This window comes from Porites lutea, chromosome 14 (assembly GCF_958299795.1).
Source record: "Porites lutea chromosome 14, jaPorLute2.1, whole genome shotgun sequence".
NCBI classification, from domain to species: domain Eukaryota; kingdom Metazoa; phylum Cnidaria; class Anthozoa; order Scleractinia; family Poritidae; genus Porites; species Porites lutea.
The window spans coordinates 19,788,462-19,807,933 of NC_133214.1; the positions used below are offsets into that span (position 1 = coordinate 19,788,462).

Sequence of the window (19,472 nt, forward strand, 5' to 3'; positions counted from 1 at the left end):
AATAAGAATAAAAGAAAGCAGAAAGTTTAAAGTCAATGCAATCTTAGAGATCTTTCTACAAATAAAAACAATTCCCAGAATTTAATTTAAAAAAATCATCCACGGACTCAAACATTAGAACGAAACAAACATAAACAGTTCATTTGTATGATCACACATTACGACTCTTAGACTGAAAAGTTAGAACACTATCCAGAGTAATAAACAGTACCATAGGAAAGTACTTCCTAGTAGCTTTTATTAGGATCACATAAACAGAGTCAATGACTTTGGCCATTGGCACCCATGTCATAAAAACGACAAAAAAATCTGAATTATACCTCGAGCCACGCAGCCACTTCTCTTTCATTGAGCTCTTTAAACTTTTGTTCATCATGGAACTCATCCATCATGGTGTCCATGAGGTTCATGTGTGATTTCACCATGTTAGCGTCTGTTGTGGGAGACAGTTCCTGAATAAAACAACAACAATAATGACCTAATGTGGCTAACGCCCTCCCAGATAATCTCCGCAGCTCTCCGAGGTAATAAGCATTTTACCCGTACTAAAGTATTGGACACCCCCATGGGTAATTTACCCCATACCATGGTAATCGCATTTAACCCTTTAAGCCCTAAGAGTGATTAGTATCAAAATTCTCCTTGTGATATCAATGCTTCATAAAACAGATTGGTGATGAGAATTAAGGACATAATCACACAAGATACAATGAGTTGATACTTCAACAACTTCTCACTACTACTTTTACAGGAAACGTATAAGGACAGCAAATGGGAATTTGAATTTTGATAATAGAGCTTAAAGCGGTAAAGGACTTAACTGACGAGTTTTTCCTTTACCTTGAATCCTCCTTTGCGAATGAACTGCAGCAGCGCTTCTTCCATTCTATCAAACAGATCCTTGATGAGTTCACGGTTCTCTTCATTAAGCGTCTTAGGAAGAGTATTGAGCCATGAGACAAGCAATGGCTTCCATCCGAGCATGTGGGGCTCCATGTAAATCATACCACAGCGACTCACCTACAATGGTCAATATACCAAGCATCAATCTCTAAAAATAACATCAGTGGCTCATACACAAGTTTGATTATGATATGATGCAAATCTCTTATACGTTCTGGCTTCTTTAGGTCTCCTAGCCTCGCTTATGCTCAATATTGATGCAAAATGTTGAGCAGGGAACAAGTGAACTGGTCCACCTGTGGTTGCACAGCCTCCACTGCTCCTTTTGCCGAAAGGTTTGCGATTGCGATTTATTTTTTTATATTGTGGTGCATGGTGTTATTGGCATCTAAAGCATTTTCTGAACTTTCAAGGATTTCCAAAGTTAACCAGGTTTCCACTGAGAACAAGAGCCATACTTACAGTGGCTGGTGAAGCAACCTCCAAGTCCAAGGGCTCAAATATCAAGTTTGTAGTTGGTGCAAGCTGTATGATTTCACCACTGTTCAAACAGAGCTGAAAACAATATCACATTGTTACGATGTACTGAAGGGGAAGGCAAACAGTAAGAGACTTCTCAGTTGATAAAGGATTGGTTTTTGTTTCTCTGTATGTTACACAGGACTAGAAGGATTAAGGAAGGTTAGGATTTAAGTAAATTCGTTATATACCTGGAAATTTTATCCCAACAGCGCGCACTCTTATTGTTTACCTCGAAGTCACATGACATCTAACAATGGAACTGTCTCCCCCTCCCCCAAAATCACTGAGCGAGCAACACTGCAAATCTATGACGACAGAGGGTAACAGTGTACTGTTACCCGCGAATTTTGACCAATGACCGCCATTACAGCGAGGTTTATGAATTCCCAGATTCAAACTTTCCAGCTATATAACAAATCACTTTTCCTCAGGAAGCATTGAGCTCATCGGGAAACAAAATTAACTGTTTCCCTCGGGACCAGTTTTTAAGTGATCAGCATCAAATTTCTCCTTGTAATATCAATGCTTTGTAAAACAGAGTGGTCATTATAATTAAGGACATGATCACACAAGATGCATTTGCTTGATATTTTATCAACTTCTCCCCACTACTTCTGTAGAAAATGAATAGGGGCAACAAATGAGAATTCAAATTTTGATCTTAGGGTTTAAAGGGTTAAGTGAATTTATTTACCTTTTTGTTGTCATCAAGGACAGTGTTCATGTTTTCAATCCACACAGCATCAACGGGTCCATCAAAAATCAGCCATTTTCGGTCTGGAGTCTGTTGACAAATATTTCCATAAAAATTTCAAACTCATTACTTTTTCAAGAGAAAGAAAATTTATAACGTCATCAAATATGATGAGAGCTATTGCTTTGAATTTTCAAAATAGTGTTCCCTTAATAAAAACTCCATCACAGTTTAGACGAGGTAAGTGTTTCTAAAAAGTCCCGATTTTATTTCGAACTCTAAAAAATATTTTGAGCTAATATGTTAGTTTTTTTGAAGGTCGTGGGTATGCCAGTACACCACGGAATCCAATACTGCGATATTTCAATTAAGTATTTTTTGGCATTGTTCGCCTGACCATTTGTGTTAGCATATCCCCCCGCACCTCTCCCCCACCCAAAAAAAAACAGAAATCATTTAAGCGAAAATAGCCCAGAGTACATGAACTGACTTGGTCCGTATTCCATAGTACTTACAGTTGATGTAGCAAACGCCCTATAGTTGACAGCTAAGACTCCATCAGACCACTCATGAGACACAGGATCAAACTGTCCATACAGTTGCCCCATAGTAATGGCCTTTGGGTTCAAGACAACTGTCTGTACTTTGTTCTCTTCCATCAGACCTTTCTCTGATACGTCACTAAGTGCACGTGCTAGCACACGATATGCGCATGTCTTGCCGCCAAACGGCTCGCCGACAATCATGAAGCCGTGACGTACAATCATCATCTCGTAGATCTGCCATGTTAAAGCAAATAACAATTAGAATAAGCTTTCATCCACAAGTGTTCAGTGTCACCCTTAAGTAAGGATATAAACAATATCCTGAAAATCCAACAATACACTAAACAACTAAGAAGCCTAACCGTCAGGTAAACCAATTGGCATCAGACATGAACGAAAAAAGACTATCATATTTATCAGGACTGACGGACGTTCAGCGTCAAACCCTTAAATATATGTAATCTGTAGCCATGTGTGTCTCATCATGCGATTATACAGTAGCCACTGGCATGTAAAAAACGATTGTGAATAAAGACCCCAGAACCCCAAAGAGGGTTGCTGTGTACTCATGGTATGACTGAGAAGTTGAACTCTAGGCCACCAAAAACAAACTCGGGAAATGGTTACTCTGAGATATGAACTGAAGCGATTGACAGTAAATGGAGTTAAGAACTGACCTGAATTATCTTGGAGAGGAACTGTTCAGTCATCTGTAGGTTCATTGCCTTGCAGTTTTCTTCAACAGCATTTGTCAAAATCGTATAATCAGGCTTAGGTAGCTTGACACCAGGGAACAAGTCTGAAGTGATTCCCTACATCACAAAAAACGTGCAACGTAAGTATCTTTCATTATATAAACGAGCCCAAGATCGCAGTTATTGTATAAAGCTTAGGGTGACCTACTCAGCCCAACGATAATGATGCTGATGTTGATGATGATGATGCTTATAACAATTATAGTGGTGATGAAGATGATGATGATGATGATGATGATGATGGTGATATTGATAATCATGATGATGGTGATGATGATGACGATAGTGACGATGGTCATATTGATATTGACAATAATAATGATGATGATAATGATGATGTTAATGAAGGTGACAATGGTGATGATGATGATGATACTTATGATGGTAATGGCAGTGATGACGGTGATGATGATGACGATAATGATAATAATTGAGTAAGGTGATGATGATGATGAATCAACTCGAACTACCATAAGCGCTTCGTTCCAGATATAAAACTACACCCTAAACCTGCAAAGCACATTTAGGCCTAAAATTCAGTTAGGTTACCACACCACAATAAGCTATTTCCCCGAGACCACATGAAGAAAATATGTAAATTTATGGTCAACATACTTCAAACAGTGGCAAGTCATGAGCCAAGAATTTGGGAAGATTCACATCGTTGATAGAACGTAGCATCAGAATGTCTTCATTTTGATCAGGATATTTCAACTGAAACAGAATAACAGACAAAAAACAAGTAAGAGAAAATAGACAACATATCACATCCTTTGAGCAGAAATTAACAGCGTATGACAGTACTAATTTTGTCAATTAGATAACTAAAAGGAGTGCCAGAGGCTCAGTCTGGTCACACTCAAAAGTTAGAGAATAAATAATAATTTAATATTTGTAAAGCGCAAAAATATCACTTAAATATGATCTAATGCGCTCACCTTCACGCATAATTAATGTACGCATACCTAATTCACGCATAACTAATGCGCCTTGTTTGCTTTTATCGTGGGGAAAAGAGAGGTATGTGTAATGGTAACGTTACCTTTAGGTTTCCAGCCGCGGTGAGTACAGATTTGACAGCCCTCATGCCGTAGTCATAGTGATGCTGAGATGACAGCTGCTCTGAGCACAAAGTGTACGTAGTGACAATCTTTACAGCTAGAGGACGGGCCTAGTGTAAAAAAAAAAATTAAAGAGCTCAACAATGCGATGGAAATGTAAGAGTTAACAATATTCACAGCTAGGCAGTTGAGTTGATTAAGGACGAACAGCATGCTGCAGCGAAAACTATCTAGTCAAGTTTGTCTAGAGAAGTTACAGGACATAGCTTATCTGAATCGTTGAACAGGCAAAAAACAATTTTTTGACCGTGTCTTTGTTTTGCTAATGTACAGCGGCCTTAGAGCGGTTTTCACTTGACTGTCCAAAGTAATTGAGGAATTGGTTTGGTTTTGGTTTTACTACGCCCTTTGGTTGGCTACTGTATTTACTTTGGTTTTGGTTTTACGACAGTCAAGTGAAAACCGCTCTAAACGTGAAATAGCTTTTGATAGGTTAATAATTCTCACATCATTGTTTTGACCAATCAGAAACTAAAAGGACCCTTCTGTACTTGTTCACGTGCATTTTCCCGCGCTTGGCACCGGCTGCACGTATTTTCTTCAAGCTGTGATTGATTCGTTATAGTAACTGCGTTTGGCGCAACTGGTCAGAAGAATTAGTTTGCATACTCCACGTGATTAGTTTCAACTTACGTTAACAAAGCCGTATGAGTACAGGGATATTTCGGCGATCAATGCATAATCAGGAACCATCATAGCCACAGTTCTGAACAACGCCTGCGAACAATAAGAAAAACGAAAGTCAAGATGACGTATAGATAGACGGTGCAAGAAGTATAAAACACAGCAGCAGGATAGATAAGTAGAAAGGAAAAACTTACAGATAGACAAGTACACTTAGTCTGTTATTAGCCATTTTGAGGTTGCAAGGGAGACCAGGTCGAGATGGTTTCAAAGTGCATTGTCGCCACTGTGGGACGCATTTTCAACATGGCGGCAAATTCGTCCCCCAAAACAGTCCCACAAAGCACTTTGATTACCATCTCGACCCGGTCTCCCGTGCAACCTCAAAATGGCGAATACGCGTACCTTGAGATTGTCAGGCAACTCGGACCTGCCTGCATATCCAGGGTTCATGGTGATGAATGTAGCACATGTTGGGTCTAACTTCAGTTCCGTTCCTTCAAACAAAAGGGTGTCTGATCCGGAATTTATACCTGAGGCAATACCAACAATACATTATTATTGTTTAGTGACATTTAAATGTTACACAAGAAACATGGTCAAAATTTGTCTCTCGAAACAATGATGTGCAGCAATTCAACACAACAGTAACTTAGGCTCGGGCTTCACCCTCAGGGGCGTAGCCAGCCCATAGACCTGTAGGCCCGAGTGTACAAATTTTTGGTTTGATCACTCTCCCGCTTGTTATAAATTATGGGTTATTGGAGTGAGCTAAAAAGCTTAAGAGCTCGAAGTGTTGGTGAGGTCAGTGCGTACTTGTCATGCGTGCAATTTTCAGGATATGTGGAAGTGAAAGTCAGCCAGGTCTACAACTAGTCAAAAAGCTGGCTACGCCCGGACCTTAAAATAGTCAATAGCTTAACCTTGTGCAAGATTGACGCAGCGAGAAGCGTAAGTTTGATTAATGTCAATGATCAGTAAAACGGTTCAAGGGCCTTGCTCGCCGGGACTTTTAACCAGGGAAAATGGAATAAAGAACATAGCCACAGGTTAGCCGGGAGATCCCCTCCTTTCCTGGAATAATGTATTACAAGCTAAGAATCAGTCATGTTCCCCTAAACAGTTACACCAGAGGTGATGGGTGAGTACATACCCATTTGAATGGTTAGGATCTGCTGTGCTACCACTGATAACACTTCCAAATCGATGCGGTTAAATTCATCAAAACAGGACCACGCCCCACACGACGCCAAACCCTGTGAAGAAAATAAAATAGAAATCGCCCCAAATGACGTGAATTCGTGTCTCAAGATAGACCTAAGGGGAAAATTAAAGACTGTATGGTTTGTAAAACGCGTAAAACAAGAAAAGTTCACTAAAACAACGGCAACAGCATCATACTGGGGCTCTCACTATCAGCAGACTTATCCAATTGAAACAAAAAAAGCATACATGATTGCCCTTTCCTGTTGATTGTACAGACAGAGGTAGTCAAGAAATGTGAGGACTGTAACCCTCCCCCCCCCCCCCCCCCCCCCAACAGCAATCCTCTTGGTTTTATCTGGGGCATTTCACAGCCAGACAGCCGGCACATACTTTGTTCCCAGCCAAAAAGCTAGTCGTACTCTCTTATCTGTTCAGTAAACGATTCTGGGAGCCTGCCGAGCTTCCTCTCCCCTAATTTAACTCAATCAGTGACCTCCCACTTGGAGCAAAATGTTCGTTAGGGCGGGGTAGTTAGGCACTTTTTCAGAATCTTATACTGATCCTTGGTTTGGTACTAGCTGTTACCTTGAAGAATTTCCCGAGCGCAATGTAATCTAAACCATCGGAGCAGTTAAACACAACACACTGTTTAGCAACAGCTTTTGCCAAATCCTTTGTTGTTTCAGTCTTGCCTGTGCCAGCAGGTCCCTCTGGGGCTCCCCCTAAGTGGAGCTGCAGTGCTCCAAAGAGAGTCCTGCAAAACACGCATAACAAAACCAACGAAGATCAATATTATAAAAAAAAAATCACAAATTTCATTCTGCCAAATACTGGTTAACAAACAGTACCACGTGAAAGTACTGCTGAAGAGGTTTCAGTTGAATAGTAACATCACAGAATTTCGTTCACAAATTTCAAAGTTATAAATTGATACGTGCGACTTCATAGCGACGTCACTGCTTACATTTCGGCCTGCAACAGTGCGATTTAATTCATAGAACCCAAAGAAGAATGGAAGACTTTACCTGTAACATCGATCAGTAAGGGGCGTAATGACCAGACGGCCTGAGTTGCCCAGATATTCGTAGCCATAAGCCAGCTGAGCACTAATCATTCTTGTCATCACGTTTTCCTCCTAAACAAAGAGCAAAACAGTTGAGTGATCAATGTGACAGCGCAAATGGCTGGAAAAGCTCTTGATAATACACTGTTGGAAAAAGGAAGTTCTTAAGCAGTGGCGGATTCAGGGGAAGGCGGCAAGGACCCAGCCCCCCACCCCCACCCCCCCCACACACACACACACACACACACACTCTTTTTTAGACCAAACTGACCAAATTGGGACCGACCCCACCCCACCTACCTCAGGGTCTGGATGAGCGGGCCCACCCCTTATCTGGAGGTCTGGATCCGCCACTGTTAAGTTTTCTGAGCGGTCCAAGTTCATTGGCCCCAAATTTCTGCGCGGACAAATTGCCAGATCACACCTGCTAAATAAACACATTCCCTGTATTTCTCATTTCTCTTCTGCCCGAATCCATCAAACAGCACCCCTTATTGTTCACGTTTTTTTTTCACCAGTGCAAAAACATTGTGAATAAACCTTATACCTCTATGTAGTATCTCAACTGCGCCAACCACTCAAAATCATCTTCTCGACTTACACCTGTGAAAATGATCGTAGATCAGTAAAGTACTGCCACAGACGTTTCACCTGAATGATAACATTATTGGATTTCGTCCATAGACAAAAGTTATTGGAGCCCGCAAATCCTGATTTTTCAGATGATATCACTAATGCGTGCAATGTGTATCGGCAGCTTTCGTTTAGACTTAAAATGAATGGGACGCACAGGACGCGATCTGGTCACGCGCGTTTGCATATTCTATTTGCTTAACTTGCGCTAAGCACAGCGTTGGAAGAGGAGCGTTTACAACTATCATCGATCAAACCCGCAGTCCCTAACCTTTGATTGTAACTACATGACACGTTTTCTTTATTAGTGACCTTTAGATTTGACTACGAGTTCGAGAACGAATAGGCCTTGAGAATTTCGAAATTACTAGGATCATTATACTTTTCTGGGAAACTGCCCACCTACCCCTTCCCTAAACCAACATTTTGTCCTAAGTAAGAAGTAAGTGTTAATGTTGGCTTAGGGAAGGGGTAGGTGGACAGTTTCCCAAAAAAGTATAACGATGAGCTTATTTAATCCCCCAGTTCAAATTATAAAAGTTGCTATTGACCAATTACAATTGTTAGGTACAAATATCTTACCCAGTTGACAGAGTTTAGCAAGTACATCCCTGGCATGAACGTCTAATACCACCAAGGCTCCTAATGTTGCTCTGTTTTGTTTCGACAGTTTACCACGCACAAGAGCTACAATGTCATCAATCTGACTGTTGTTCAGTTGAAGGTAATCATTTAAGGCCTAAAAACAAACGCTATTTTAGATAACAAGTTCTTAAAAATACTGAAGCTGATGATTTTGATGAGTGAGTTTTTGAGTCTAACGCCACATTTACCAAGATGACACTTGACTACAGCAATGGTGATGGCCAATAAGGTGAAGACGATGATGATGGGAATAGTTCTAACGGTGATGATAGTGATGATAACGAGGAGGAGGACGATGATGATGATAACGATGTTAACGATGGTGAGTGATGATGATGACGATGATGATGATGACGATACGACGAAAAAGATAATGGCAACGATGCTGGTGATTATGATGATGACGATGTTAATGATGATGATAATGATGATGATGATGAAGAAGATAATCACGATGATGAAGAGGGTGAGGATGATGATGATGATGATGACTGTGATGATGATGGTGACGATGATGATGATGACGATGATGATAAAGAAGAAATCACAGGCGTTGGTATGGCGATAGTAATGATTACTACTTACTTGTGCTCCCCCTTTGATAGCTTTGTGTATCTCCAGTGTCCAATAAAGCTGTGACACACAAAGAACCGTTTGTCCGGGCCAATCTCGTACCCACTTCACACGTTCAGTCTTCTCATAGGCCTCTATTGCTTCAAAAATGACCTGCACGAATAAAAAACAGGAATTTCCATAAGTACCAAGGATGCTATGTAAACTTTCGTAAAATGTCTACAAACAAACAGTACGATTTGAAATTACTGCACGAAGGGTTTCATTCAACTGGTCACACCCCAGAGTTACTTTCATCAAAGATACTCGTCAGTGACTCTCGGGATCAAAGGCACACATCACTCACAGAGCAGGTAAAACCTCAAACCATTACCCACACAGCCTACTCTAAGTCTTCTCGTAACCAATTCGCCCTTTTTTCATTGGAAAACATAATTCACTCTCGTAATATTGAACTACATTATGTCATTTGGCCTCTACCACCCCATTAAAGAAAGCTCACTCTTACCATGTCTAAATTTATAACAGGGATGTCACTAAGATTTCAAGTTGCCGGGTAAATACAATAAGTAAGCGGGGAATCAAACAGCTAGGGATTTCTTTTGGTTCTATTTTTCTTCTATTTTCCTTTGAAAGTAGCCGGGGATCACGCTCATAGTAGCCGGGGGAAATCCAGGCGAGTGCAGGGTGTAGTGTGTGATAAGGCATGCGAAGTGGGAAGGGGAGGTGACAACTAAGACACACCTTTCTAATACTAGCGATCATATCCTCCTGTAGCTCCAACAGCCATTTCTCTACTTGTCCTCTTGCCTTGCTTGTGGAAATCACATCCTTCAGTGGAACAATTTCACCTTCAGAGCTCTTCATGTGAGTGATATCCAGTGTGTCTGTAAACTCCAGGGATGCAATTCCCTCAAAGCACTTCTTAAGATGAGGTTGCACTCTGCAGGTAGTAGGAAGATAATTCTTTCAAACGTAGCCCCCGTACGAAGATAATCCTCTGGTCCGCCGCTACGGACGTTTCGCGGAGCGACCCAAGCGGCAAGGTGAATCGGCTGTATTCGCAGACCTAGACTGCGAGCAAGCTCTCCTATTTGGGTGAGCCTCGCGAGAACGCACGAGCAAGGGGTCCTTTCCTCTGCCCCTCGCGGCTTCGCCGCTCGCTCGCACGTTCTCGCAAGACTCGCCTCGCTCGCCCAAATAGGAGAGCTTGCTCGCAGGCTATCGCAGACCTTACTCTTGTACTGATTGAGCCATTCACCATTCACTCACTCCAGAGACCACAATGCACCTTGTTTATCTCCAAAACCTTTGTATAACCGTTGTGTTTGATTTTTCTTGGGGCGACTGCAATACCCAGGAGAATTTGGCAACAATGGGTACGCCTTTTTTTAGGGGGGGGGGGGGGGGTACAAGGTGCGTTATGGTCTACGTGAAAATAATGAAAACCAGTCACATATCACGGTTGTATCAAAACTACAGGAATGCGTATCTGTTCTTAACGTCATTTAGATCAAGGCAAGGTATGTAAGAGAGTAACAACTTGCATTTTTCATCTGCCTTGATTGTTTGCTTTGTACTGGACAATCTGATATTGATTCTAGTAAAATTGACTTTTAATTTTGCGGAATTTTGACCCTAAGGGACGCAAGAGATGGCCTTTCTGTGAAGAATACAATATAATTTCTTTCATGTTAAATGAAAAAAGGATCAAGTATGCATAATTACGAACCGTTTTGGATCTTTGGTTTCAGAGAGAATTTCCAAGAGCTCGTCATTGGACAAAAAGAAAAAGCGAGGAAAGTACAGTCTCTTCTTCTCCAAGTACTCATTCAGTCCCTGTAAAAGAATTAACGAAATTCTCAGGAATAAAACAAAAAATAAAAGTCCCCACAAACACATTAACTGACAGTAACTGTACCTTTAAGATGAGTTCAAGGAGCTCGTTTGACTTCTTCAAGCGCTCCAACATCTTTTCAATGGCTACAACAGTGAGGACATGACGGTCCTAAAGAGAGAATGTCACAACTGAAATGTTACACAAGCGGATTTATGATTTCGATATTGAGGAAAAAATGACAGCAATAATGATAAAAGACTAATGGTACAAATGACGACCATGAGGATTTTGACAGGATGATAGCAATTCTGTTTTTGACAACGATGATGATGATGTTATTGACGGTGATGATGATGATGATAATAATGATGATGATCATGACGATGATGATAATGACGATGATGACGGATGATGATGATGATGATGATGATGATGATTGTATCATTATGACGGAACCTAATCAAGCGGATGAAGTAAATTGATGCTACACCCACCAGAACTGCCACCTTCATTATCTCTCTCCAGTTCTTGTCAACAGTACTAAACCGTCTGAAAAGACGAGAAAATAACAATTAACTTTCCTCCTTTAGGAAAACTGTGGAAAATATCAGATACTGAACTTTCCTCCAAGACATAATAGGGAACTAAGGAGTAAAAATGGGTACTGACCTTCCCTCCTCAGGCATCTGGGCCATGATATCAGGGGAGCTGAAGATTGGTTCTAAGTACAACCATGTGGCCTGTACTTTTAGCCATTCATCAATGATTTCTTGTGTCAGCATCAATTTACTTTCCCATTCCCTAGAATAATATAAAACGATTAAAGTTTAGCAGTGTAATTAGTACATGATATCTTCAGCAATAAAGACGTAAAGTCTCGACTTTAAAAATTTACAGATTATTATGCCACTATTTGTTAAGCAAGCTCACAATGAAGTCTGACCAACTATGTGCGCTGGCGTCTTCTCGTCCTCGCTCCGGAGGACGAGTAAGAGAGAAACATGCGAACGGGGTTGGTGCGCAGGACACTTGGATTGACGCATTACCAAAACCATTGACAGAAATATTTCTAGAATGTTATTGCATCACGCTGAATGAGCCAATCAAGCATAAGATAATAGAACCGTATTATTGAGGTGTTTGCTCGACGTGATAGTTGGTCAATATATGAACAAGACTACCAATTCACAATTTTCTTAGTTTCTTAGTTTGACATCTAGAGCTGTCCATCATTACTTGATTTCCGTCTCGAATGGCTTGATGAATGGTGATCCCCTCATTGTCTGTGTTTTGACGATCTGATCATCCAACAAGGTCTGGATATCATCGATCGAGGACAAGATATGAGTGCCAGTTTCACGGTAAGGGATCATGACGAACTCAATCTGAAAGCAAAGAAAAGTGAAACAAGGTAAGAAATCAATCGAAGGCATCTTTCTAGTAAAGGCGTGACGCTATAGATAATAGACTACTGCAAAGAGATGGCAAACATAAATGCTCGTGAGGCCTGCTGTTGAAAGCACTGCCGTAAAAGGGCTAGACCACACAAGTTTAAAGAGAACAATTTAAGTCCAGTGATATCTTGTATCCGTTAGAGTTTTGTAACAAGCTATGAAGGTTTAATAAAGCTAAGGAGGCAACAGTTTCCGAAAGTTTAAATAAAGTCACCTACCAGATGAATCAGTATCCATCAGATAACAGTTCAAAATGCGTTGCTCAGTGAATGATAAGCCAGTTTAGCAAAGACAATTCAAGACAGTAACTTCGGCGCGCGGGAATCTAAAAATCAGCTTGACCAGTGGCAGAGCGGTAAACTGAGTATCGAAAGTGGCGGTCAGTACTTTATGCGCGCTTTCCCGATCTCCTTTGACTTTACTTTTTTTGCTAAACCTGCCTAATGACTTAAACGTACAACTGGGGCCTGTTTATCACAACATACCTCATCCCACTCGCGAACCATCTTCTCCATGGCTTTCTCGAGAGAGAACTCTTTACTAGCCGCCTCACTGATGGTCTCAAACTGGGACAGGTATGGCTCGAGGTTCATCTCCACCATCCTAGCAAGGTTAGTGTCCTCATCAGGTTTAAGAGGGTACCCCAGAATCTCAGACATCTGCTCCCAGTGACGGTCGCGGAGGCCTGGGTTGAACAGCACCTGAACCAAGGGGAGGTGCTCTTTAAACTCGTCCACCTTGGCTTTCATCTGTAACCATAACAACCATAATTAACAAATTATTTACAATTGTCATAGTAATTTTTTGTATGGAAAAAATAATTATTCCCGACCGGCAGTTTGTAAATATCTAATTCATCCCTTTTAACACCATATTTCTTTATAGTATTTTTTCGACCGATGTTTTTTTTTTCACGTTAAGCGTTTTAACGAGTTGCGACTCCTGTGTACCTCGTGGTTAAATAAACTTTCTCCTTGTCTATGTCTATGTCCATAACCAAATCAGTACAAAAAATTATGCTATACAATTTGAGAAGCATAAGCTCTCTCTCTCTCTCCTTCTTAAGTGCAACCTGATTACAGTCCAATGGCGGATCCAGGCCTTCACATAAGGGGGGCGCGGTCATCCAGACCCTGAGATAAGTGGGGGGGGGCAGCCTCAAAAATTTTTTTTCGGCCCTTCTGGCCCCTTTTGGGTCTAAAAATAAAAGGGGGTGGGCCCCCCGGGCCCCTCTCCTGGATCCTGCAGACAAACCACCACTAACGGCCACGTCTCCACAACAGACACTTTTTTGGCAGACAGTACATACATTGACTCTTATTTAAACCTCTTTACAACGCCCACTTTCTTCTGTCCCCAAGGTGGCTATTGAAGAGGGTTCAAATGTACAAGGACTAAAGTATCTTACCCTAGCTGCAATCTTCTGTGCGTTTGGTACTTCAGTAAACTGTTTCTCCAGCTTATAAAGAGCACGCCAGAAGTTTCCAGTCTCGCCATCAACTTTATCTGGGTCCATTGTTCCCCAAGGTCCCTCCATCCACTCCCTAAATGTAGAACACAATTTAAGCGATGACCAGGATCTACATTCTCCTAGCAACATCGTTACCTAATCAAACTCAATAGTCATGAGAATATAGGAAATGATCATCAAGCTGATTGCTTTACAAATTCTTCTTTTGGTGTTTTTAGTTGGAAACTACTATATGAAAGAAGGGGTTAAACTTTTCCACCTACTTGTATTTGGTTTGGAATTCCACAGTTGTTTCATAAAGTTTCAAGTAAGGATTCAAGGTGTTGATCAGTTGTTGACGCTGAGGATATGACGTCACATCCCATTCAAAAGCTTCTTCTTCTTGGTTAAATGCAAGAATCTAAAGAAGACAACACGTGATGAATAAAACAATTAAATAATGACCTGCGCAAGCTGGAACAGAATTGTATTTTCTATGTTAAAGTTGCTTCAAGATTTAAGGTCAGGAATGACGGAGAAGAATCAATCAGACCTTGTCTGCTGCTGACTCTAGCCTCTGGTTCAGAGCTTGCGCTTTCTTAAGGTACCGCTGGATCTCCTGCATGTCTCCAAATGATTGGAACTCTTCAAGCTGCTTAGAGTAACTTTCCAACTCTTCCACAAACCGCTCACGCCGCATCTAGATGAAGAAAAAACAAAAAAGACGTTCAAAAGGGTGACCATATCTTTGAATTTTGTGCCACTCATTTTAACAGTCCCCCCCCCCCCCCCCCCCGCCGCCCCCCGCCTGTCACTATGACAGGAATTGGGTCTTGCCAGTCAGTTCTCACAATGGAAAGCGCCCTTAGACAGACAATTAGTGCCGGCCTCATTCATGTAGATGCCTGTCTTAAAGAGAGTTGACTGTAAAAAGATAAAAGAAAACAAATTGTAGTCAATTCAAAAGTACCTTAAGACTGTTCTCATACTGAACACGGTTAGCATTGATGATCTTTTTGTGTTCTTCGAAAACCTCGGGCATACGAAAGTGCCACTGGAACACGCTGTTATTAAGCCTCATGTCTGCTGGTGAGAAAGATGCATAATCCACCTACAAAAAAATCCACGCATTTCATTACTACACAGCCACATCAAATCCTTAAAAAATTTGAGCCCATTTTGACTACTATTTTACATGAATACAATTGAATTACCAAACGGCAATTTTGCTTACCAAAAAGACAAGTCTGTTCTTGGTGTCAACAAGTCTTTTTTCCAGGTCAAAAATGGTCTCATTCTCAACCTGCTCAATGTAGTTCTAAAAATAAAATAAAATAAATAGACATTATATGTAACAAGAACCAGCCTAAAGGAGATTTATTCAGTGGATAGCATTATCACCTTCTTAATAATTAGGGCCAGACAAGCAAGTTATTAGAGAGCTTTAGATTTGAGGACGACATTTAATTTTAAGTTTTCTCGCCTGTTCTCCCTCTAAAATAGACATCCTGGAAAGCTTCATTGTACTTTTCTCACCACAAAAGTTAGTACGTTCTGTTCCGTTGAAGGAGGTGAAGCCCTCTCCCGATCGCTATATCACCAAATTTCTAGCATGTGATAACTTGTTTTCACCACTACAACATTCTTGCTAAAACTACAGCTATCACGTACATTTTCCCACCAAAATGAAGTTGTCTCGCATGCATGCATTTCTTAGTATTGGGAAAATCTTGTTCTGATAGTCGTCCTCGTGTTAGAAACTATCTATTGAGCCACAGTTTCATGGCCTGGGATCAGGCTCCCCATTGTGAAAAAGGCAAAAAAGAGAAATCAGTGAACAATGGTGAGCCAGGCAGTAGTCTGGAAAAGGGAATAAGGACACCACTCACCAGTCACTGCTCACTTCAATGCCGTTTTTGTTGCTATTTCACCCCATTTTTTGTCTTTGACCCCCCCCCCCCCCCCCCCCCCGGGCAGAGCCTGGTCCCAGGCTATGGTTTCATGGCCAAAGAACAAAAATCCTCTTATTAAGACAAAATTAATGTTGTCCTTTGCTATTGGCACACCTCAGTGCCAATAGCAGTGTTCTAACTGTCCTGAGTTCACCTGAGCTCAAAGCAGTATGCCAAATTTGAGGGAGGCCTGTTAAAACTCTCATAACTCCTGTAGTTTCTGTTAGGTCTCCTTACCATGCCTCTCCTCTTCTTCTATTTTAATTTGGAACCTATACTTATTGTGTGGCATATAAAATTTAAAAAAACTCAAATCAAATCAAATAAATAAGCTGTACCTTGAGTTCCATGAGATGCTCAGTGTTGGCAGGAGATGTTAAGGCTTTTTCTGCTATTTTCTCATACTCTTCACAAAGCCTACAACAAAGTAAAATAGTGGAATCCCCGTTACAAAACCGACAAACTACAAAGTACAATGTATAAATCAAATAAATCACTAGATAATCTTTGACACAAGGCTAACACTTCTAGTAATTATTAACTAACATATCAACTTGATGGTTTTTGTGTTTCATGGTAGTCGATATTCTCATATCCAACACCTATGATCAATGCATTTCTCTAGTATGCAATAACTTGGATGATATACTAGAAAAAGCGAAATTCTCATACATATTTCATGGCTGTCACAGCATTTTCAAATTGCTAGGTTTATGTAATTAGTAGGTAAGAAAATGAATGGCTGGGAGGTTCTTTTGGTTCTCTTTTCCTTCCTTTCCTATGAAAGTAGCCAGGGGTTATGCTGATGGAAGGTGGGGCAAATCAACAGTCATGTCCTAGTGACAATCCTGATCATTCAAGCTGCCTTGATATTTCGGATCATTATACGTTTCTGGGAAACTGCTCACCTATCCCTCCCTTAAGCCGACATTAACACTTACTTCTCACTTAAGGCAAAATGTTGGCTTAGGGGAGGGGTAGGTGCAGGGCAGTTTCCCAGAAACGTGTAAAGATCGCCCCTAATAAGACCATTACCTTTTGTTGAGAAGCTGATGATCCTTGCTCATCCTCTGAAGCAGTTTAGTTCTTAAGCTGTCAGCTCTCTTAGCTAATGCTCTGATCAGTTCATCACAGTGCAGTTCAAACATACCAACTCTTATAACCTATGTACATGTACAGCATAAGGTTAATATTAACCCTGTAACCCCCAATATCCACATACAAATTCTCCAAACTGATCTCTATATATTTCCTTAAAGAATGAGTCTAGAGAATTTGATAAAAGATCAAAGTATTTTCTCTTAGGTGATCATTTCATTGATTCTCATATCCTACTCTCTTGACAATGTATGGGTATCATTAGGAGAAAATTGATGTTGGTCACAACTGGAGGGTTAACAATGTTGTTTGTTTACAAATCTAATTCAACATGCTAACAATGATGATGATGATGAGGAGGAGGAGGAGGAGGAGGGTCCTTGTTAGCTTTTTTTGGATCCGGAAATTCCCTTATTTGAAGCTTAGGATTCAAGATTGTAAAGCAAAATTAAGACAAGTTTCAGGATTGAAAGTGTACATGGAAGTTAAAACTACCGAATTGCAAGAAATTATGAGTCGGGATTATGGGATTGAAGAACCCCACTGCTGGGGACCCTGAAAGAGTAGGAAAATGATAATCACAATGATGTTTATGACAATGATGATGATGACAACAAGGACATGGTTGATGATGATGATGATGATGATAAAAATAGCTATGATGATGATTATGATGACGATGAAGAAAATAATAATGGTGAGGTTGATGATGATTGTGAGAGTCGACGTGACCAAAATGCCTTTACTCAGTTCATTACCCAAATAAACTGGGAAAGGATCAGAGATCCTTGTAGATAATGTCAAATTGAAGATGAGTAAAATTGTCTTCATAGTAGTTTTTGGGAGTCCTATCACCAGTATACATTTCCAGAAAGGAAAATAAGCAGGGTTTTTTTTCTATCTGACCCTCGTTGAAGTAAGGATAAGCAAAGTTGTTAGTACATGGCTTTCTCTATGAGAGTTCCCAAGCATTAGGGTCATCACATTAATAAATCTTTGCTAAATCTGCCTTGGATAATAAGAAAATGTTCAGCTTTGGCAAACAAACCTTCTGAGAGTTATATTGGATGCTATCAACCAACTTAGCATACTTCTCCACTTCCTAAAAAATCAAAATAATAATTAATACAATTTATTCTAAGAAATAAAAACATTATAATATTATTAAATTTTTGGTACACGCAGTGAATCATAAGCTACTATTTCGAAGGAAACATTTTTTACCTTTGCAAACCTTGGAAACTTGTGCCCTTCCAACATAAACTGATCAATGTCTGCTTCAGCCTTCAAGAGAACAACAACTTTTAAAATAATGCTTTTTCAGTGAATTATTTATTGAATGCGGCTTAGGAAAGAAATCTGAGCTAAGCTACCAGCGCAGATGCTGAGTTACAAGCTGAGGTCATTTAACTTTTGGTCTATGCTTAATATACTTACAGTTTGTGTAGTGCCAGACTGACTCAACAATTAAGATTTATAAATAGAACTTCGAAAGGTTACAAATTTATTTCCAGTGTGCTTGGGATAAACCTGCCACATGAACTGTGCTATGTGGATAAAATTCCTACAAGCCAACTACAAGTGAAATTTGTACTGGCATTTGATGAGTTTGTGTGACCACAATGAGAATAAAATAAATGATGTGGCAATCATAAAAAAAAGCTTTATAGGAAATTTTCAGACTCTAAACAGCTGAGTGCGTTAATAAAAATCATAATTCAAAATAGCCTTTAAATGCACCTTTCTGCTAATGAGGTCCTTGAACTTGTCGTAAAACTTTAAATGTTCTTTGGGCCCAGCCATTTCCTTGGCTACTACAGCTTTCACCTGGTGTGGAAAATTTGTTCAAAATACTCCATAGATCATGACAATTAATAAACGCACACCTACACATAGTGAAAAATGATGAGTATAGTTTAAAGAATATTATTGGCACAAATTGCGTGCAAATGTTTTAAAGAAATCCAGTTTTATTGGTATAATCTCTAATTTGCTTTCAATCAAATTCTGCCATTTTCATAGAGCATCGTCACATGACATCACAGCGACCCACACTTATGTTCTAAAAAATTAAACAGTGGCCATATTGATGTACCATTTGGCAATCTTGTGGGAGTTGAACTCTTTTCTCAGGTAAATGGTTTACATGAAAGGATTGGGATTTCACTATTGGAAGTATATAAAAGGGTAGGGAAATCTGTCATCTGGGCCTGTAAAAAAGACCAAAAGGGCTAACAGATAAATTTAATAAGCTGAGCCTCCTCGTATTTAAACATTTGTTTTAGACCCCCCCCCCCCCCCCCCCCCCCCACACACACAGACACCTTGGTGTAGTATTACCCTCATTTTTTTTTTTACTTGATGAAAAACTCACACACCTTTGCCTTTGCTTCA

The 19,472-nt window shown here is 40.3% G+C and overlaps 1 protein-coding gene across 1 annotated transcript in view; it reads right to left on the reverse strand.

Moving 5' to 3' along the window:
• Positions 1-19,472, reverse strand: part of LOC140924771 (dynein axonemal heavy chain 7-like) — a 52,719-nt gene that overhangs the window by 24,653 nt on the left and 8,594 nt on the right. The window contains exons 14-47 of the mRNA XM_073374771.1: positions 19,457-19,472; positions 18,819-18,905; positions 18,303-18,362; positions 18,127-18,180; positions 17,016-17,143; positions 16,319-16,397; positions 15,263-15,346; positions 14,999-15,139; positions 14,582-14,728; positions 14,313-14,449; positions 13,987-14,122; positions 13,064-13,327; positions 12,361-12,509; positions 11,794-11,925; positions 11,619-11,673; positions 11,206-11,292; positions 11,017-11,123; positions 10,029-10,227; positions 9,297-9,437; positions 8,649-8,805; positions 7,981-8,036; positions 7,396-7,505; positions 6,956-7,124; positions 6,318-6,420; positions 5,570-5,697; positions 5,174-5,257; positions 4,462-4,590; positions 4,035-4,133; positions 3,342-3,476; positions 2,635-2,898; positions 2,120-2,209; positions 1,366-1,458; positions 841-1,020; positions 321-452 (exon numbers count right to left, since the gene is read on the reverse strand). The exon at positions 19,457-19,472 is cut by the window's right edge and continues 50 nt beyond it. Coding sequence (XP_073230872.1) covers positions 321-452; positions 841-1,020; positions 1,366-1,458; positions 2,120-2,209; positions 2,635-2,898; positions 3,342-3,476; positions 4,035-4,133; positions 4,462-4,590; positions 5,174-5,257; positions 5,570-5,697; positions 6,318-6,420; positions 6,956-7,124; positions 7,396-7,505; positions 7,981-8,036; positions 8,649-8,805; positions 9,297-9,437; positions 10,029-10,227; positions 11,017-11,123; positions 11,206-11,292; positions 11,619-11,673; positions 11,794-11,925; positions 12,361-12,509; positions 13,064-13,327; positions 13,987-14,122; positions 14,313-14,449; positions 14,582-14,728; positions 14,999-15,139; positions 15,263-15,346; positions 16,319-16,397; positions 17,016-17,143; positions 18,127-18,180; positions 18,303-18,362; positions 18,819-18,905; positions 19,457-19,472 — 4,132 coding nt within the window. The remainder of the gene's footprint in view (positions 1-320; positions 453-840; positions 1,021-1,365; positions 1,459-2,119; positions 2,210-2,634; positions 2,899-3,341; positions 3,477-4,034; positions 4,134-4,461; positions 4,591-5,173; positions 5,258-5,569; positions 5,698-6,317; positions 6,421-6,955; positions 7,125-7,395; positions 7,506-7,980; positions 8,037-8,648; positions 8,806-9,296; positions 9,438-10,028; positions 10,228-11,016; positions 11,124-11,205; positions 11,293-11,618; positions 11,674-11,793; positions 11,926-12,360; positions 12,510-13,063; positions 13,328-13,986; positions 14,123-14,312; positions 14,450-14,581; positions 14,729-14,998; positions 15,140-15,262; positions 15,347-16,318; positions 16,398-17,015; positions 17,144-18,126; positions 18,181-18,302; positions 18,363-18,818; positions 18,906-19,456) is intronic.